Here is a 22,323-nt window from a genome sequence, read left to right on the forward strand (position 1 = left end):
CTTTATTATTATTATTTTTTAAATATAATTTGTTGTCAAATTGGCTAACATACAGTGTGTACAGTGTGCTCTTGCTTTTGTGGGCAGATTCCCGTGATTCATCACTTACATACAACATCCAGTGCTCATCCCAACTGCCCTCCTCAATGCCCATCACTCATTTTCCCCTCTACCCCCCCCATCAACCCTCAGTTTGTTCTCTGTATTTAAGAGTCTCTTATGGTTTGCCTCCCTCCCTCTCTGTTTGTAACTATTTTTTTTACCCTTCTCTTCCTCCATGGTCTTCTGTTAATTTTCTCAAGATTCACATATGAATGAAAACATATGATATCTGCCTTTCTCTGACTTATTTCACTTAGCATAAACGTTCCATCCACGTTGCTGCAAATGGCAGGATTTCATTCTTTCTCATTGCCACGTAGTATTCCATTGTATATATAAACCACACCTTTATCCATTCATCAGTTGACAGACATTTAGGTTCTTTCCATAATTTAGCTATTCTTGAAAGCACTGCTATAAACATTGGGGTACATGTGCCCCCATGAATCAGCACTCCTGTATCCCTTGGATAAATTCCTAGTAGTGCTATTGCTGGGCTATAGGGTAATTCTATTTTTAATTTTTTGAGGAACCTCCACACTGTTTTCCAGAGCAGCTGCACCAGTTTGCATCCCACCAACAGTGCAAGAGGGCTCCCGTTTCTCCACATCCGCACCAGCATCTGTGGTTTCCTGATTTGTTAATTTTAGCCACTCTGACAGGTATGAGGTGGTATCTCAGTTTGGTTTTGATTGGTCTTTCCCTGATGATGAGTTACGTTGAGCATCTTTTCATGTGTCTGTTGGGCATCTGGATGTCTTCTTTGGAATACTGTCTATTCATGTCTTCTGCCCATTTCTTCACTGGATTATTTGTTTTTTGGGTGTTGAGTTTGATAAGTTCTTTATAGATTTTGGATGCTAACCCTTTATCTGTCATTTGCAAATATCTTTTCCCATTCCGTCAGTTGCCTTTTAGTTTTATTGACTGTTTCCTTTGTAGTGCAGAAGCTTTTTATCTTGATGAGATCCCAATAATTCATTTTTGCTTTTAATTCCATTGCCTTTAGAGACGTGTTGACCAAGAAATTGCTGTGGCTGAGGTCAAAGAGGTTGTTTCCTGTTTTCTCCTCTAGGGCTTTGATGGTTTCCTGTCTCACATTCAGGTCTTTCATCCATTTTGGGTTTATTTTTGTTTATGGTGTAACAAAGGTATCTAGTTTCATTCTTCTACATGTTGCTGCCCAGTTCTCCCAGCACCATTTGCTAAAGAGACTCTTTTTCCATTGGATACTCTTTCTAGCTTTGTCAAAGATTAGTTGGCCATGCATTTGTGGGTCCAATTCTGGGTTATGTATTCTATTTCATTGGTCTGTGTGTCTGTTTTGGGGCCAATACCATACTGTCTTGATGATTACAGCTTTGTAATAGAGGCTAAAGTCTGGTATTGTGATGCCTCCTGCTTTAGTTTCCTTTTTCAACATTACTTTCGTTATTCTGGGTCTTTTGTGGTTCCATACAAATTTTAGGATTGTTTTTTCTAGCTTTGAGAAGAATGCTAGTGCAATTTTGCTTGGGACTGCATTGAATATGTAGATTGCTTTGGGTAGTAATGACATTTTAACAATATTACTCTTCCAATCCATGAGCATGGAATGTTTTTCCATTTCTTTGTGTCTTCTTCAATTTCCTTCGTAAGTTTTCTGTAGTTTTCAGCATGCAGGTCTTTTACATCTTTGGTTAGGTTTATTCCTAGGTATTTTATGGTTCTTGGTGCAACTGTAATTGGGATCGACGTCTTTTTTTTTCTCTTTCTGTTTCTTCATTATTGGTGTATAGAAGTGCAACCAACTTCTGTACATTGATTTTGTATCCTGTGACTTTGCTGGATTAATGTTTCAGTTCTAGCAGCTTTTTGGTAGAGTCTTTCAGGTTTTTCATGTAGAGTATCATGTCATCTGCAAAAAGTGAAAGTCTGACTTCTTCTTTGCCAATTTTGATGCCTTTTATTTCATTTGCTGTCTGACTGCTGATGCTAGGTCTTCCAACACTATGTTAAACAACAGTCATGAGAGTGGACATTCCTGTCGTGTTCCTGATCTCAGGGGGAAAGCTCTCAGTTTCTCCCCATTGAGGATATTAGCTGTGGGCTTTTCATATATTGCTTTTATGATGTTTGGGTATGTTCTTTCTATTCCGACTTTCTTGAGGGCTTTATTAAGAAAGGATGCTGTTATTTTGTCAAATGCTTTTTCTGCATCTATTGACAGGATCATGTGGTTTTTATCTTTTCTTTTATTAATGTGATGTATCACATTGATTGATTTGTGAATACTGAACCAGCCCTGCAGCCCAGGAATGAATCCCACTTGATCATAGTGAATAATTCTTTTTATATGCTGTTGAATTCAATTTGCTAGTATCTTGTTGAGAATTTTTGTATCCATGTTCATCAGGGACATTGGCCTATAATTCTTTTTTTTTGCTGGGTTTCTGTCTGGTTTGGGAACAAAGGTAATGCTGGCTTCATAAAATGAGTCCGCTTTTGTTTCTGTTTTTTGGAACAGCTTGAGAAAGATAGGTATGAACTCTGCTTTAAATGGCTGGTAGAATTCCCCTGGGAAGCCATCCAGCCCAGGACTCTAATTTGTTGGGAGATTTTTGATAACTGATTCAATTTCTTCACTAGTTATGGGTCTGTTCAAATTTTCTATCTCTTCCAATTTGAGTTTTGGTAGTGTGTGGGTGTCTAGGAATTTGTCCATTTCTTCCAGGTTGTCCAGTTTGCTGTTATATAATTTTTCATAGTATTCTCAGATAATTGTTTGTATTTCTGAGGGGTTGGTTGTGATAAGTCCAATTTGATTCGTGATTTTACCTATTTGGGTACAATATCTTTTCTTTTTGAGAAGTCTGGCTAGGAGTTTATCAATTTTATTTTTTCAAAAAAACAACTCTTAGTTTCATTGGTCTGTTCTACTCTTTTTTTTTTTTTGATTCTATATTGTTTATTTCTGCTCTAATCTTTATTATTTCTCTTCTTCTCCTGGCCTTGGGGTTTCTTTGCTGTTCTGCTTCTAGTTCCTTTAGGTGTGCTGTTAGATTTTGTATTTGGGATTTTTCTTATTTCTTGAGATAGGTCTGGATTGCAATGTATTTTCCTCTTAGGACTGCCCTTGCTGCATCCCAAAAGGTTTGGACTGTCATGTTTTCATTTTCATTTGTTTCCATATATTTTTAAATTTCTTCTTTAATTGCCTGGTTGACCCATTCATTATTTAGTAGGATGTTCTTTAACTTCCATGCATTTGGAGGTTTTCCAAACTTTTTCCTGTGGTTGATTTCAAGTTTCATAGCATTGTGATCTGAAAATGTGTACAGTATGATCTCAATTCTTTTATATTTATTGAGGGCTGTTTTGTGACCTAGTATGTGATCTATCTTGGAGAATATTCCGTGTGCAGTTGAGAAGAATGTGTATTCTGCTGCTTTTGGATGAAAAGTTCTGAATACATCTGTCAAGTCCATCTGGTCCAGTGTATCATTCAGGGCCATTGTTTCTTTATTGATTTTCTGTCTACAAAATCTGTCCTCTGCTGTAAGTGGAGTATTAAAGTCCCCTGCAATTACCACATTTTTATCAATAAGGTTGCTAATGTTTGTGAATTATTTTATATATTTGGGTGCTTCCAAACTGGGTGCATGAACATTTGTAATTGTTAGCTCTTCTTGATGGATAGACCCCACAATTATGATATAAAGCCCTTCTTCATCTCATTACAACCTTTAGTTTAAAATCTAGTTTGTCTGATGTAAGTATGGGTACTCCAGCTTTGTTTTGACTTCCAGTAGCATGATAGATGGTTCTCCATCCCCTCACTTTCAATCTGAAGGTGTCCTCACGTTTAAAACGGGTCTCTTGTAGACAGCAAATAGATGGGTCTTCTGTTTTTTAATCCATTCTGATACCATATGTCTTTTGATTGGAGCATTTAGTCCATTTACATTCAGTGTTATTATTGAAAGATATGGACTTAGTGTCATTGTATTATCTGTAGGTTTCATGCTTATAATGATGTCTCTGGTCCTTTGCAACATTCCAACAGTCTCCCTTAGGATCTCTTAGAAGGCTGGTTTAGTGGTGATGAATTCCTTCAGTTTTTGTTTGGCTGGGAAAACCTTTATCCCTCCTTCTATTCTGAACAACAGCAGCCTTGTTGGATAAAGGATTCTTGGTTGCATATTTTTCCCATTCAGCACATTGATATTTCCTGCCACTTCCTTCTGGCCTGCCATGTTTCAGTAGATAGGTCTGCTACTACTCTTATGTGTCTACCCTTGTAGGTTAAGGCCCGTTTGTCCCTACCTGCTTTCAGAATTCTCTTTTCGGGGCGCCTGGGTGGCGCAGTCGGTTAAGCGTCCGACTTCAGCCAGGTCACGATCTCGCGGTCCGTGAGTTTGAGCCCCGCATCGGGCTCTGGGCTGATGGCTCAGAGCCGGGAGCCTGTTTCCGAGTCTGTGTCTCCCTCTCTCTCTGCCCCTCCCCCGTTCATGTTCTGTCTCTCTCTGTCCCAAAAATAAATAAACGTTGAAAAAAAAATTAAAAAAAAAAAAAAAGAATTCTCTTTTCATCTTTGTGTTTTGCCAGTTTCACTATGATATATCGTGTAGAAGATAGATTCCTATTACGTCTGAAGAGAGTTGTGTGCCTCCTGGATTTCAATATCTGTTTCCTTCCCCAAATTGTGAAGTTCTCAGCTATGAGTTGTCCAAGTACACCTTCTCTCTTTCTCTCTCTCTCTTCTTCTTCTGGACCTCCTATGATATGGATATTATTACATTTCATTTCATCATTTAGTTCTCAAATTCTCCCCTCGTTGTCTAGAATTTTTTTTCTTTTTCTCAGCTTCATCTTTTTCCATAATTTTATCTTCTATTTCACTTATTCTCCCCTTTGCCTCTTCAATCCTGTCAGCACATCCAGTTTATTTTGCACCTCATTTACAGCATTTTTTAAATTTGTCATGACTATTTTTTATTCCTTGATCTCGCAGCAATAGATTCTTTCCTGTCTTCTATGCTTTTGTCAAGCCCAGCGATTAATCTTATGACTATTATTCTAAATTCTTGATCAGATATATTGTTTATATCCGTTTTGATCAAGTCTTTAGTTGTCATTTCTTCCTGGAATTTTTTTTTTTGAGAAGAATTCTTCTGTTTCATCATTTTGGCTAGTTTTCTGTCTCTTATGTGTTTTAAAAGCTATTATGTGTCCTGCACCTGTGAGCACTGTCCAGGACCTGGCCCTTCAGGAAGTGTTTTTTGGAGTGTGTTACTTGCTCTTTGTTGTTGTGACTCTGGTTGTTTTACCTCCCTACTCGTAGTGATGTTTTGGACCCTCCACCAGATGTGCTTTGATTTGTTCGTTGAAGTAGCTCTGGGAAAGAAAAACAAAAAACAAACCTACCACCATCACAACAACAAACAACAGTGTTGGGGGATAGGGCAGTGTTGGTGGAAGGCCTTATCCCATACAAAGAGAAAAATGACAGGGGCAGGGAAAAAAAATTGACCAGGCAGAAAAACTATATGGCTTAATCTAGAGAGAGAAAGGAAAATAAAGAAAGAGATATAGAACAGGTATAAGTAGAATGGAATAAATATGTCTGCTTAAACAAACCAACAACCAGAACAACCAGACTAGAGGAGGGACGAAATAAGAAGGAGAAAAGGAAGAAAACTGCCCATGAATTAAATCAGAAAATGCAAAAACTGGGTGTCTCAAACCACTCTGTTCACAGAGTGCCTCATAGTACTATGCTGGCACAAGTGGGCCTTGTTTTTTTTCCACTCCACAGTCTCCCACGCCTCCCTGGGGCTTGTCTGGGATTCAAACCCAGATGTCTTAAAGGGTCCTGCTCTGCACACCCCAGTTCCAGGGATGTGCCACTCCACTCCACGGATGGAGGGCCTCCTCCCAGTGACGCACTGGCATGGACTAGGTGGTTTGTCCTGCTCTGCCAACTCCTGCACCTCCCTGGTGCTCAGCTGGGATTTAAACCCCAATGTCTTAAAGGGTCCCACTCCGTGTGTCCTGGTTCCAGGGAAGTGCCGCTCCACACCGTTGATAAATGGCCTCTGGCTGGTGAGCACAGGCAGGGTCTCTTGTCCTTTGAATGGTTATATACCTTCTTCCCACAGCACTCGAGGGAGGGAATCGCTTTCTCCCACTGCAGACTGCGCCTCTGAACTAGTTACTGAGCCTGGGGCTAGCTCCCTTCCTCCCCAGGTGCGTGAACTGGGCAGCCAGCCCCAGTCCAAAGAAAGCCCCACAGTTAGCGACTGGCTCTTTCTCCGTCCCCAGTCCATTGTTTTTTCTCTTGTCCAAATACAGTCCTGCACTTCCACAGCCTCTCTTTTTCTTCCCTTTGTCTGCAGAAGGGGATCTCTCCCCTCCGTGCCTACACTGCACATTTTATCTCTCCCAGTTTGCAATCACGCACGTATGGCCTGCCAGGTTGTCCCCACGGACATGTCTCTGTCACTCTACAGCCCAGACTCTTGGAATTCAAAGTCCCTTGCCCTCAACACTGCTGTGTTTGAGAGGGAACTTCAGGTTCCCCTACTTCTCTGCCATGTTGGATATCCCCCTCTACTGTATACTTTCAATCAACAGTTTTTCAGACTAAACGCCAAAATCTTCTTTACTAAAACCTGGATCCTCCTTCTCGACATCCTCTAATTCCCATTGAGCTCTCACTCCAGACAGATAGACATCTACTGTGCCTGTCTTCCGGTAAGGTATTAGTTCCCTTAATCTGAACTCATTTTCCATATCCCATCTGCCTTCCACCCCTTCAACCCTGGTCCCTTCACCAGCTTTATAATAAGTCTTAAAGTCAGGGAATATAAATCCTACAGCTTTCTTTTCTTTTCAATTTTTAAAGTTTATTTATTTATTTTGAGAGAGAGAGAGAAATAGAGCACACGAACAGGGCAGGGGCAGAGAGAGAGGGGGAGAGAGGGAATCCCAAGCAGGCTCCATGCTGTCAGCACAGAGCATAATATGGGACTTGAATTCACCAACTTTGAGACCATGACCTGAGACAAAGTCAAGAGCCAGACATTCAACTGACTGAGGCACCTAGGCATCCCCTACAGCTTTCTTTCAAGGGACTATTTTCTTTATGTATTCTATGTATGCATTTTAGCCAGTGTATTTCAATATTCATTTTAGAATCATCTTGTCAATTACCACAAAAAAGTTTGCAGGGATTTTAACTAGGATTGAAACAATCAAGACATCACCTGACAGCTTAACAATACTCAGCCTGCCAATCTATTAGTGTGATTTCGTCATTTATTTAATGGATAAATCTTTAATATCTCTCACCATGTTTTGACCTTGCTAAAACTCACTTATTAGTTCCAATAGTTTTAATTTTGAATGCATACAGCTATGTGACAAATCATGTGTCCTCCAGTAAGGACAATTTTAGTTCTTACTTTCTAATACTGATGCCTTTTATTTCTTTGGTGACACTGAATAAGGCTTCTAGAATAATGTTGAAAAGAAGTTGTGAAAATGCATATTCTGGATAGGAGTCCTTTACAAAATATGTGCTTTGTAAGTATTTTTCCTAGTCTGTGGCTTGTGTTTTCATTTTTTCAGCAGTGTCTTTTGAAATACAAGCATTAATTTCTTTTAACATTGACATACAATGTCATATCAGCTTCAGATATGCTGAAGTTTTTAATTTTGATGAAATTTATCAATTTTTGGTTTGGTTTTCGGTTCCTTTTTTGTATGTTTCCCATCAAACAAATGTTTCCTTAACCCAAAGTCACAAGTATTTTCTCCCATGTTTTACAGATTAAGTTCTTATGTATAGGTTTTATTTTGAGTTAGTTTTTGTATGTGGTGAAGAGAAGGGTGAAAATTTGGTTTCTGGCATATGGATGTCTAACTGTTCCAGAATTGTGTGTTGAAAAGACTATCCCTTTGTGTGGACATATTTTTTTTATTTTTATATATTTTTATATAAATATATATTATATATTTTATATATATTATATTTAAAATATATAATATATATAAAATATATATATATTCATCATATTTCTTTATCTGTGGATAAAGTGACCACAGTAGGTAGGATCTGTACTGTATTGTTTTTCATTCTTGATGTTGGTAATTTTTTAGTTTTCTCTCTCCTAATACTTCTTTTTTCCCCTTTAATCCCTCAATCTAGATTGCGAAAGTAGAGATTTATTAATTTTGTTATTATTTCCAAAGAACCAGTTTCAGCTTTGTTAATTTTGTCTATTATTTGTTTTCTCTTCTATTGGTTTTAGCTCACATCTTTTAAAAAAAAATTTTTTTTTTAACGTTTTTATTTATTTTTGAGACAGAGAGAGACAGAGCATGAACAGGGAGGGTCAGAGAGAGAGGGAGACACAGAATCAGAAGCAGGCACCAGGCTCTGAGCCATCAGCCCAGAGCCCGATGCAGGGCTCGAACTCACAGACCGCGAGATCGTGACCTGAGCTGAAGTCAGACGCTTAACCGACTGAGCCACCCAGGCACCCCAGCTCACATCTTTAATATCTGTTCTCTTTCTTCTCTGATTGGGTATAATTACTCTCTTTATCTTGCTTCCTAAGGTAGAAACTTAGATGACTATTTTAAGCTTTTCTTCCTCTCTTATGTAAACACTTATAGCTCGAAATTTCTCTTTAATTTAGGCTTTGCCTTGAGTCCACAAATTTTGATTTGCTGGATTTAAATTACCACTGTGTTTTTTCAAATTCAAGAAATTTGCCATTATTATTTTTTCAGATATTTTTATTCTGCCCCTACTGTTCTCTCCTCTTTGGGGAAGGACTCAAGTAGAATTATGCTAAATAGCTTAATATTGTGTAGTCACATGGTTCTGAAATTCTGTTCCTTTTTTCTTCAATCTTTTTTCTCCCTGTTCTTCAGACTGAATAATTTCTATTGCTTTTTAAAATTCACCGACAATTTCTGCTGCCTTCCTCAATCTGGTATTGAGCCCATCTAATGACATTTACATTTCAGTAATTAGATTTTCAACTCAAGAATATCTGCTGAATTCTCTTTATAGTTTCCATTTCTTTTTTTTTCCCCTCAAATTCTTATTTAAATTCCAGTTAGTTAACATACAGTGCCACACTAGTTTCAGGTATAGAATTTAGTGATTCATCAATCACATACAACACCTGGTGTTCTTCACAAGTGCTCTCTTTAATAACCATCACCTTTTAACCCATCCCCCACCTCACTTCCCCTCTGACAACCATCAGTTTGTTCTCCATAGTTAAGAATCTGTTTCTTGGTCTGCCTCTTTTTGTTCCCCCCTATGTTCACTTGTTTCTTAAATTCTACACGTGAGTGAAATAATATGGTATGGTATTTGTCTTTCTCTGACTTATTTCACTTAGCATAATACTCCATAGCTCCATCCATGTTACAAATGGCAAGGTTCATTCTTTTTGATGGCTGAGTAATATTCCAGTGTGTGTATATACCATACATACATACATACATACACACTCCATATCTTTATCCAATCATCAGTTGGTGCACATTTGGGCTCTTTCCATAATTTGGTTATTGGTGATAGTGCCAGCATAAATATCAGGGGGCATGTATCCCTTCAAATCAGTGTTTTTGTATCCTTTGGGTAAACACCTAGTAGTGTAATTGCTGAATCACAGGGCAGTTCTACTTTTAACTTTTTGAGGAACCTCCATACTGTTTTCTGTAGTTTCCATTTATTTGCTGATATTTTACATGTGTTTAGTCACATCTTTTTTTAGGCCCTTAAAAATACTTGTATTTTTATAAGTATTTGCTCTAAAGACCTTGTCTGTTAACTGCAAGATACAGAACATTATGAAGACAATTTCTATTGAATGCTTCTTCTCTTGAATATAAATTACATTTTCTTCATATGTCTACTTATTTTTGATTACATACTAAATCTTATAAATAACAGGTTGTAAAGACTGTACTCTTTTATGTTCTTCACAAGAATGCTGATTTTCATTCCAGCAGGAAGTTAACTTGGCTAGGCTCAAACATCAAACTCTGTTTCCACTGCGATAGACAACAGCAAAATTCTATGTTCTGTTCTTCCCGCCTCCTGATACTGTTTTTCTGCTAAGCCCACCAGGGTCTCTCTTGCACATATATAGGTCTAATAGTCAAAGATTTGGGCATAATTTACGTACAGAGTTCATTCCCTTCTGTGGCTCCCTCCCCTACACAGTTTTACCTCTGTCTAGTTGTTTTTCTAGCTTTAAACCTTGTCCTCCAACACTTAAATCTTGTAAAGCTCAGGCTCTCTGATGCCCTATGCAGCACATGAATTAGGGAGTGCCTTTAGGCAAGAAGTTACGGGAAAATACTCTCCTGTATTTTCAGATACTTGTTTATGTAAAAAAATTTTTGTCCAGATTTCATACTTGCTATCTGCAGGAGGATTAGTCTGATCAAGTGATTCCATTATTATCCAATAGTATTATTTTAAAGCTGTTAATTTAAAGTCATAATCTAGCACCTACTATATGCCAAACATTGTGCAAAATGCTACATGTATACATCCCTATCCTCAAGAATACCATCTTTTGTTGACTGACATGTATTTTTATATACATAGTATTTTATACATATATGAATACATAGACATATTCATGTGTAAATAAATGAAAATAGACAACTTTCTTACTTTTCTACTGCAGATCGTTTCTGTGACTTGCTCTTGTAATTTAATGCCATCTTTGTTTCCATTCCAGTGTATATAGCAACACCTGCAAAACAAAACACTCTTTAAAAATAATCTAGCATATTTCACCAAACAGATGTACTCACTAGCATGAAAGGGAGTGTAGTGTACTGTCTAATTGTTGTTACAATTTGGCTTTCTTTAAGTCTTTCTGGAGTTTTTAAAAGGCTTTCCAAGTCCAATTTTGAAGAACTCCAGTCACTTAACCTGCTGGAAGGGGAAGGCACAGGGATTCCATTTCTGAGTTATAATTAATATATCTGAATGAGAGATATTATTAGAGCTGGAACCGATGGAAGAAAAGGATTTGAAAACGTAAAGATGGCAGGAAAGGCCATTATAGATAGAGCAAAAAGTGTTAACAAAGACAGAAATGGAAAAGTGCTTTCTGTTAGGTTTTCATGAACAATGGAATGAGGTCAGAGTTCGAAAGGCTCTGAATGCCGGAATCTGTGAAGTCTAGACATAATTTTCTACCACTAGAGAAATAATACGGAAATCTGTCAGAAGAAGTTAAGTAAACAAAAGGAAAGTACTATTTTAAAAACGTGTGCCTACTGGGGCACCTGGGTGGCTCGGTCGGTTAAGCAGCTGACGTTGGCTCAGGTCATGATCTCATGGTTACTGAGTTCGAGCCCGTCGGGCTCTGTAATGACAGCTCAGAGCCTGGAGCCCATTTTGGATTCTGTGTCTCCCTCTCTCTCTGCCTTGCCCCACTCGCACTCTGTGTCTCTCGAAAATAAATAAATGTTTAAAAATAAAATAAAATAAAAATGTGTGCCTATGTGAATGACTGGGATGAGCAAAAATGATAGTATTAACAGCCTAAAATTGGGAAGTAGATGAAATTAGGTAAGACCAGTTTTATAACAAACTTTGTAGTTAGACCTTGATTTGAGTGCTGCCTCTGCCACTTACTAGCTCTGTGTCCTTGGGCAAGTTATTTGATCTGAGTCTGTTTCCCTCCCCATCTTTAAACAGGAAAATATACCTCACAGAATCGTTGTGATATTTGTATGACAAAATAGGAAAATGCCTAGAAGCAGAGAGATGATCAATATTCACACCCATCCTTATATAGTGAAAGCTGAGAAGTAGTATAGGATTCATCATGCCTTTTTCCTAAATATTTGTCCTGGAATTTTCACCATTCTTTAAAGGCAGGGATTATAACGCAGATGACAAAGGGTACTGAAATTACAGAAATGTGAGAAATCAGCCAGAATGATGTAAGAGAGAGAGGTGGTGCTGCAGCAGATACCAGTAGACCCAACTAAAGGCAAACACACATTTTAAGAATGTGAAAGGCGTTCCTGCCAGGGAGATGTGTTAAAATACAGCATTACATGAGAGGGCCTAAAAGCCCTGAAGGTTTTCTCTGGCTTTGGCCATCAGAACATCATTATGGTGTTTGTTTGTTTGTTTTTAACTGTGGTAAAAATATACATAACATACAGTTTACCGTTTTAATCATCTTAAAGTGTACAATTCGGTGGCACTCAGCACAATCACAATGTTGTGCAACCCTCACTAACTTGAAAACACTTTTATTACCCTCAAAGAAAACCCTGTACCCATTAAGCAATCATGCCCCATTCCCCTCCACTCCTCAGCCCCTGGGAACCACAAATCTATTCTCTGTGTCTGTGAATTTGCCTATTCTGATTATTTCAAGTAAATGGAATCATATACGCCTTTTGTGTCTGGCTACTTTTACTAAGCATGTTTTCAAGGTTTATCCATATTATAGCATTCATCAGTAGAATTCATTTTTTATGAGTGAATAATATTTCATTATATGAGTATCCTACACTTTGTTTATCCATTCATTAGTTGATGGATATTTGTGCGGTTTCTACCCTCTGGCTGTTGAATATTGCTGCTATGAATATCTTGGACAAGTCTTTGAACAATTACTTTCAATTCTTCTGGATACATATCTAGGAGAAGAACTGCTGGGTTATATGTAGAATTGCTGGGTCATATGATAATTCTAAGTTTAACAGTTTACTGAGGAACTGCCACACTATTGTTCACTGGCTGTGACATTTTATATTCCCACCAGCACTCAAATGAGAGTTCCAAGTACTCTACATCCTCACCAACACTTTCTATTTTCCGTTTTCTTTTCTTTTTAAGTTTTAAAGCTTACTTATTTTAGAAAGACAGGCAGAGAGGGACAGAGAGAGAGGAAGAGGGAAAGAATCCCAAGCAGGCTCTGCACTGTCAGCACAGAGCCCAACGTGCAGTTTGAACTCTTGAACTGTGAAATAATGACCTGAGCTGAAATCAAGAGTTGGATGCTTAACCGACTGAGCCACCCAGGGGCCCCTATTTTCTGTTTTCATAACTATATGCATTTCTTTATCAGAGAGCCTCATACTGAGTGATAAGATATAACACAGTTAATAGGAAAGAAGGGAGTGAAGAAGAGAACCTCAAAAGCTGTAAACATTCAGTGAATAACACAGGCTGGGCAGTATATGAAGGGCCATTCCCAAAATGGGAGGAGATAGTTGACAGCTAAAGATTATCAAGACTTCACGATTTGCCTAGAGTTGACTCAGAACATGTGAATTAATTTAGATCTCCAACACCAGAGCACTATTTATTTGGCCTTTTGATTCAGTCAGTATACATTCCAATAATACCTGCCATATGGTCACAGGTCAATAAAAATTTGTTGAATGGATGAAAGAATGAGTCAGCAGTTGAATACAATCTAAGAATAATAATGGAATTATACAGGTGGTTTACTGAACCATGATGTCAGATTACATTGGTTCTCAACCACCATTAACAGAACTGCCAGAATTATCTTCTTAGCAGTGTTTCACAAGTATCCACAAACAACAGAGCCAGGTTCTAGTCTGTTATTCAAAAATAGGAATCAACAACAAAAATATACAAAATTATTTTTACACAATCTTTGTAAGAAAATTATCATAGACAATATTTGATTAAGTAAATTATCCAACCAAAAGACCACAAAAGCTATGTTTTAAAAAATATTTTATATAAAGCATCAACACGAATCCATAATTAGAAATTTTCAATATATACAAACCAAAAATTTCCTTTGTATTTTTTAACCTGGCTCCACGAAGCAAGAGACTCTCTGGCCCCAGAGGCCTAAGGGGGATTAAAAAAAAAAAAAGTTGAATATATTAAAAATTCAATTACATTCTAAAATGGCCATCTTTAGCAGAAAATACCTGAACACAGTTATAACTCTGCTTTCATATAAAACCAAAATCTCAGTTACTATAAAGCAGTTTAGGTCAATTATGATGTTAGTGACCATAACAACAAATACCTGCTTTAGCATTTCAGTCACTTTAAGATCAGTGGCTCAGAAATAAGATTACCCCTGTAAATAAACTCACAAAGCCATCAGTTTCAAGATTTTTAAACATAAAACACAGCAAAAGATTAACCAATGATTAAAAATGTTTAACATGATGAAATTTTAAATTTATGAACAAAATTAAAGGTTCTAAAAGGCAATATAAACATGAATTATAGTATGATTTGTGTATAAATGCATCAATTCTGCATAATTAAAATTATACTGGATTATAAAACAAAGTAGTAAGTGAGTTAGTACTTTTTCTAGACAAGATTAACTATAACTTGACTACTTGCATTGCATACTTCTTGGAGCACAGGTCTTCTTGCTGTTTGAATTTCTCTCCATAAAGGAGAAATAAAACGAGAAGGAATAACTAGAAAGGAAATTGTATTTTCTTAGTGATAGAAAAATGATAAGACTGTTATGGATAAGTAAAAAAGCCTTATTTTTGTTGATATTCCTTATGTTTTTCTGAAACATACATATCCAGTTACCCAAATCAAACAGAATCTGAACCAATTCTGAAGATGTCTGCAAATCCAAACACTCTAAAAAATCTAATGAACCAAAGAGGTTCACATTTTGGGACATGGTTAACAAGTATGATTTTATTAGATAGTCATATTTGGAGCACACTCCATGGATATTCCAAAATCAATTATTAAGGAGGCATAAAATAGCCTTTTCCCACTTGGTACTGGTTCCAACAATGAACAGAAAAACTTTGAGCTCACACTGGCATATAAAATTGGAATATAATGATAAAAAGCTTCAAATTAAAAGATAATTCCATCAACTCACTCAGGCTGCTTCAGCAAAGAACATGGCTAATCTTTTTAACCATTTTAAGGGCTGGGTAATATAACTGATCTTTTGCTTTACCAGCCACAATATCTTAATGCAATTCAGATATGTATCCACATATATATCCCACTATGTCACTCTAGAAATCAAAATAAAAGCTAGTTATAGTTATCCAGCAGGGGATCCTACATTTACAAAGACCTTGTTAAGGAGTTTACTGAATGTGCTACTATGTTAATGTTTATTAAAAATGTGAACTGGTGCCCAGGCATCATGATACTTTTTGGTGGCTTGTCTTGAGGATTTCATTTAAAAAATGCTTACCTTTTCATGTCAGCAACTTATTTCATGCAGCCAGTATTAACTGAACATGTCTTTAGAAAAGAGGTACAATGCTAATTGGATTAGAAGTTCAAGGGCTGATTCCAAGATTTATTCTAAATTTGGCTTTGTGGTCATGAGTAACAATGTAATCTCAATGTATCAGCACATTTCTGAAATAACTTAAAAGCCTTTCATGTAGGGGCCAGAAATTAACCTGAATATTGAGGGCAAACACACCAACACAACCAACTAAAAAAAATACCAATCAAAAGAGTAAATAAGAAGATTTATATTGGCCACTAAATACTGTAGTTCTTGCTGAATAATTCTGAAGTGAAGAAGACAATATTTATACTTGTCAAACATTATATAAAACATTTTTTGTACTCTAGACTTCCAGTGTGGTGGGTTTAAAGGTGTAAAAATTTGAATAAGAACGGCTATTTCCTTTTATGTTACTACCTAACACTGTAAGAAAAAGAAATACAAGTACACAAATAATCTTGCTAAACTATTTTTACATCATTTCATGGGATTTGTTTTATCCTTACTTTTTCTGCTACAAATTATTAGATGAAATGCTAAATGTTTTTATTTATTTTTATTTTTAATTAAAAAAAAATTATTTAAGTAATCTCTACACCTAATGTGAGGTTTGAATTCATGAAGCTGAGAACACGAGTTGCGTGCTGTTTGGACTGAGCCAGTCAGGCTTCTAAATTAATCCTTTTCCATGATATGCTGCCCAATTACCTATTCTCCTTTTAATTTGATTTTAGTCCCTCCCAACACACTGTCACATAAAAGTAACTGGATAATGCAAATGTATTCTTACCTTACAATTTCTTCCATTTGCTGAGTTATTATCATTCTTCCCATGAATCTATCAAAGAATTCAACATGTTACAAAAAAGCCAATGATATATTACCTATGACACCAATGGGTGAAGCGTTTTTGACAGTTTTGGCATTATTCTTACACATAAAACTAACCTTTTGTATATAGGAATGGTCCATTATTTCTGTTAGAGATTACATAAGTAAATACTTATCAGTCATTAAGCTTTAAAAAACTGAATATCTTGCCATCTCTACTCCAGCTATGAATAAGGTAAATGAAAAACAGTTTTCAAAATGATAATGCAAATTTCACATATTACTAGTTTAGTCATCATGAGAATTTATAATTTCTATACAAAGATGAATGTATTATCTAGCCCACAATGAATGCTCACACATTTTATCACAGTTTATTAAATAAGTCTACTGTGATTAGAATCATTCATTCACTCACTCACTGACTCATGCATCACTGAATAGTCACTGAACAATGACACTGTGTGAGTTAAGTGGTGGGGATAGAGTAGTAAGCAAAAACCTATCCGTGCACTCCAGACCTTCTTTAACTTTTGGTTGCCTGAAATCTAGAGTGAGTGGCCTGGTCTGTTATCATAATGGATTTTCACAGCTTGGCTTTTCAGTTCCAACTTCCACAACCAGAAAAGCTCCACAGCATAGTCAATTCAAGGATGCAATCACTTTCTACTATAGTGAGGCAAATTCTAAGTTGAAACAAACTGTAGACAGAGCTTTCATGTTAATCGTTTAAACAAAGAAATTGGCAGTCCTTTCTAAATGTCCCTATTATTACTGCCTCCACCCCCCCCCCCCCCCACCCACTTCCAAGTCACAGATGCTTGCAGACTTTGGCTTTATTGTTTCTTGCTAATCTCCTACTTCTATCTACTTCCTTCAGCACCCTGTATCAGGGAGTTTTTTTTTTTTTTTTTTTTTAATCTCCACTTACTGGAATTTTATGTAGTCCTGATTTCAGCCTTAATTTTGGATTTAGATTCAAAGAACCAATTCAGCTGCCATTTCCCTGGGCATCTTTCAGAGATGATGTGTGATGAGCTCAATTTTGCTGCGTTAAATTCCAACAACAGACCTATTTTCCTTAATTTCATTTGTCCTGTTATCCTTGATTCTAAGGTACTCCTATCTATTTATGCCAGTTACATACTGGATTAACTCATTTTGCACTTTCCTTAGCCATTTCTCCAAACCCACACTTAAATTTGATTCAACATAGAAATAGCTGCATTACTCTCTTTTCTGATTATAAAGACTACATACATTGAAACACACACATTTTATAAAATGATTCAGACAATTTAAAAAGACATCAATAGGGAAACAACAATGACTGGTAATCCCACTACTCAAATATAAACACTGTTAATGTTTTGGAGTATGTTTTCCACTTTTTTTTCATCCGTATATAGACACATATATATATTTTAAAAACAAAATGGTATCATGCCATAAGTACTGCTGGTAACATTTCCTACCACTTAATACGTCCTGTCAAAAACATAGATCTACATAATGATTTTCATTTCTTCCAATTTTGTATTTAAATTGTAGTCAGTTAATATATAATGTAATATTGGTTTCAGGAGTAGAATTTAGTGATTCATCACTTACACACAATACCCAGTGCTCATCATAACAAGTACCCTCCTTAACACCCATCACCCATTTAGCTCATCTTCCATCCATCAACTCTCAGTTTGTTCTCTATCATTAAGAGTCTCTTATGGTTTGCTTCCCTTTCTTTTTTTTGCCCTTCTCATATGTTCACCTGTTTTGTTTCTGAAATCCCACATATGAGTGAAATCATATGGTATTTGTCTTTCTCTGACTGACTTATTTTGCTTAGCATTATACACTCTAGTTCCATTCATGTCATTGCAAATGGCAAGATTTCAATCTTTCTGATAGCTGAGTAATATTCCCGTGTGTGTGTGTGTGTGTGTGTGTGTGTATACACACTACATCTTATTTATTCATTGATCTATCAACAGATACTTGGGTTGCTTCCATGTCTTGGCCACTGTAAATAATGCTGCCATAAACATAGGGGTGCATACATTTTTCCAAATTAGTGTTTTCATTTTCTTTAAATACCCAGGAGTGGAATTACTGGATCATACAGTATTTATATTTTTAACTTTCTGAGGAATTTCTATACTGTCTTTCCACAGTGGTTGTGCCAATATACATTCCTACCAACAGTACATGAGGGGGTTCTCTTCTCTTTATATCCTTCCCAACATTTGTTACTTCTTGCCTTTTTGATACTAGCCATTCTGCCTGGTGTGAGGTGATACCTCATTATGGTTTTGGTTTGCATTTCCCTAATGATCAGTGATGCTGAACATTTTTTTCATGTGCCTGTTGACCATCTATAGGTCTTCTCTGGAAAAAGGTCTATTCAGGTCCTCTGCCCATTTTTTAAGTTCTTTATATATTTGGATATATTGTGCATATATATACACAACTGCTTACTGTATATATTATTTGCAAATATCTTCTCCCATTCATTAGATTGCCTTTTTGTTTTGTTGATGGCTTCCTTTGCTGTGCAAAAGCTCTTTATTTTGGTGTAGTCCCAATAGTTTATCCTTGCCTTTTTATTTCCCTTGCCTGAGGAGACATATCCATAAATATGTTGATAGAGAGGATGTCCAAGAGATTACTGCTTAAGTATTCTTTTAGGAGTTTTATGGCTTCAAGTCTCACAGTTAGGTCTTTAATCCATTTTGAGTTTATTTTTGTGTATGGTATAACAGTGGTCCAGTCATAAATGTCTACTTTGCTCATGACAATAAAAATTAGTCCAATGCTTTTGTAATGTCTGAAAGGTCAAATCCTATTAGGGCTTTAATCCAATAATTCTACTTTTGCAGCTCTGTCTTTTCTTAGGGAATAATCCAGTACTATGCCATACCTGTACAAGTCTGCTTCTGGTTGCTGACATTCTATCACAGCTACAAGAGTGTCCAAACTGGCAACTGTTTGTAATACTGCTGTTTCTGGAACTGCCACGTGTGTCTGGGAAAATAAAAAAACCAAAAAGGATTACACTACAGTTTCAGGATCCAAATAGGAACTTAGATATCATCTATGTCAAATCTCTTTTCAGATGAAATTGTAGCATACTGCACTTGAGATCACTTAGGAGAAAGAAGATTGTAAAATAGTAAGTAGCAAAAGGAGCTACTGAGGTTACCTATCTAGAGAAGCCATTTGGATATAAAAAAATTAAGTGTGGGGGTGCTTGGGTGGCTCAGCTGGTTAAGCATACAACTGCAGCTTGGGCCATGATCTCATGGTTCATGGGTTTGAGCCCTGCGTTGGGATCTCTACTGTCGGCACAGACAGAGCCTGCTTTGGATCCTCTGTCCCCTTCCTTCTCTGCCCCTCCCCTGCTCACACTCTCTTTCTCTTAAAAATGAATAAACATTTAAAAAAAATTAAAAAAAAATTAAATGTGTTAAGTCATTATCGCTCAAAGTTTATTATGAAGCAATAGGGAAAAATGTGAATTTTCACTTTTATACTCTGAAAACAGAAAAATTGAAATGTGTCCCTTATCTAATTTTAGTATATGTGCTGCCGAAGTGAGCACATCCCTTATCTAAAAAAGTACCAGAATATTAAAGGATTACATTTTTCCTAAAAACACTTTCCACTTTTCTTTAACTTGCCTAAAACCAAATGAGGCTACCCTTGAAATAAATACATACTATTATTTCTTTTTTAAAAAGTTACCATTTTTAAAGTTTCAGTGATTTAAAAAATTTTTCCCTTAGCAGGTTAAACAAAGGAAAATATCACTATAACCCAAAAACATTCTGTTCACCCAGGGCAACACTCAAACATAAGAATGTACAAACCTTCAGGTTAGTTTCTCCATCCAAACTAGCAGTTGTAACGTGACAAGAACCATCAAGCCGATCTGAGGACAGAAGCACCAAATCTGCAGGGAAAATTTCATCTTTGGCTATTCGAACAATATCACCCACCTATAAGGAATTATGGGGGAAAAGTGAATATATAGATTTTAAAAGGCAAAGACTTATTTTTACTGATTTCTAAACAGATGGCCTATCAATATTTTAATACAGGAAAGCAAGCTTTTAACTAAAATATAATAGATTAGAATGTGTGATACCAATATATATAATTGATTTCTATTATTTACTAAAGGCATACCCGAATGTTTTTTGATCTAGTTTTTACAAGGCCACCACTTCGAACAACATAAACAGGAGCTCCATTTACTTCATTATCTGAGTTATGTCGTAACCAATCTTCATATCCCTATTAAATATTAAAGAACAAAAAAATACCCTTTTTAATATAATTAGAAGATACTCTTATCAAATGAGAAAACAAAACATAAAAACTTATCCAAAACATTTTATTCACCAGAATTATATTAGGCTAATCTGATGCATATACTCATAGGTATTTGACATTCATTCTTACTAGAAACATTCTTTTTCCTTGGTGTCATTACACATATTCCTGGTTTTCATAGTACCTCTCTAGTTACTCCTCAATTTCCTTACAGGAGGCTCCTTCTATGTCACCTTTATGGATCCCTTTTTCACCCTTCTCTTTCTACTACAAGATTTCTTCTATCTCTGTGTCTTCCAAAAAATCCTGAAATTTGTCTCTCTAGCCTATATCTCTTTTCTGGACTCTAAACTTGAATATCTGCATTCTTAGTATCTCCATTTTGATGCCATAATAAGCATTTCGAAACTAAATTGATGATGTCATCCCCCAAATCTGTTGCATTTCCAATGTTTCCAATCTTGATAAATGGCATCACCATCTACCAAGTTGCTCTAAGAAGAAATCTGAGGAGTAATTCTTGATTCTTACCTTTTCCTAACACCTATTCAGTTTAGAGTTTCCATGGCTTCTATGTAAAAATGATATTTTAAAATTTATTTATTTATTTATTTGGGGAAAGAAAGTGTGGGTGTAAGCGGCGAAAGGGCAGGGAGAGAGAGCAAGAGAGAGAATCCCAGGCAGGTTCTGCGATGTCAGCATGGAGCCCAACATGGGGCTCAAACCCATAAACCATGAGATAATGACCTGAGCCGAAATCAAGAGTCACTTAACTGACTGAGCCACCCAGGCACCCCTAAAAATGATATTTTTAAATCATAAAATATAAATTCACAGAGCATTATTATATACAACAGCAACAAAAAAAAAATGAATAGATTTTGAAACTGAGGTTGAGTTCTTTCACCTTCTTAACCAACAAGCCAACAGAATTATAATATGTATTTCAAAAAAAATATGGTAGGCTAGGGGTACCTGGGTAGCTCAGTTGGTAGAGCGTCCAACTCTTGATTTTTACTCTGGTTGTGATCTCACTGTTGTGAGATTGAGCCCTGTGGGCTTTGTGCTGGGTTTGGAGCCTGATTAAGACTCTCTCTCTCCCCCTCTCTCCCACAGAAACATGTGCATGCTCATGGGCTTGCTCTCTCTCAAAAAAAAATATGGTAGGCTACATGCATCATCATTAAAAAGGGACACAGACAGGGGCGCCTGGGTGGTGCAGTCGGTTAAGCGTCCGACTTCAGCCAGGTCACGATCTCGCACTCCGGGAGTTCGAGCCCCGCGTCAGGCTCTGGGCTGATGGCTCGGAGCCTGGAGCCTGTTTCCGATTCTGTGTCTCCCTCTCTCTCTGCCCCTCTCTCGTTCATGCTCTGTCTCTCTCTGTCCCAAAAATAAATAAACGTTGAAAAAAAAAATTAAAAAAAAAAAGGGACACAGACATAAGCATTTCAGAAAGAATCCTTTGATTAAATATTTAAGGAGTGGTAATTTTTTTTTACTTTATTTTTTTAATTTATATCCAAGTTATTTAGCAAATAGTGCAACAATGATTTCAGGAGTAGATTCCTTAATGCCCCTTACCCATTTAGCCCATCCCCTCTCCCACAGCCCCTCCAGTAACCCTCTGTTTGTTCTCCATATTTAAGAGTCTCTAATGTTTTGTCCCCCTCCCTGTTTTTATATTATTATTGCTTCCCTTCCGTTGGGTCATCTGATCTGTGTCTTAAAGTCCTCATATGAGTGAGTCATATGATATTTGTCTTTCTCTAATTTCACTTAGCATAAT

The 22,323-nt window shown here is 36.6% G+C and overlaps 1 protein-coding gene across 9 annotated transcripts in view; it reads right to left on the reverse strand.

Moving 5' to 3' along the window:
* ATP11B (ATPase phospholipid transporting 11B (putative)) overlaps positions 1 to 22,323 on the reverse strand; it is a 125,550-nt gene that overhangs the window by 62,991 nt on the left and 40,236 nt on the right. For 8 of the 9 annotated variants that reach the window (XM_023260365.2, XM_045037221.1, XM_023260368.2 and 5 more), the window contains exons 5-10: positions 20,391 to 20,498; positions 20,072 to 20,200; positions 19,123 to 19,226; positions 16,165 to 16,212; positions 13,917 to 13,981; positions 10,793 to 10,874 (exon numbers count right to left, since the gene is read on the reverse strand). In XM_023260365.2, the coding sequence (XP_023116133.1) occupies positions 10,793 to 10,874; positions 13,917 to 13,981; positions 16,165 to 16,212; positions 19,123 to 19,226; positions 20,072 to 20,200; positions 20,391 to 20,498 (536 nt within the window). Of the gene's footprint in view, positions 1 to 10,792; positions 10,875 to 13,916; positions 13,982 to 14,494; positions 16,084 to 16,164; positions 16,213 to 19,122; positions 19,227 to 20,071; positions 20,201 to 20,390; positions 20,499 to 22,323 lie in introns of those variants that run through there. The other variant, XM_023260369.2, reaches the window with a different exon arrangement.

The sequence above is a fragment of the Felis catus genome, chromosome C2 (genome assembly GCF_018350175.1).
Source record: "Felis catus isolate Fca126 chromosome C2, F.catus_Fca126_mat1.0, whole genome shotgun sequence".
In the NCBI taxonomy this organism is placed as follows: domain Eukaryota; kingdom Metazoa; phylum Chordata; class Mammalia; order Carnivora; family Felidae; genus Felis; species Felis catus.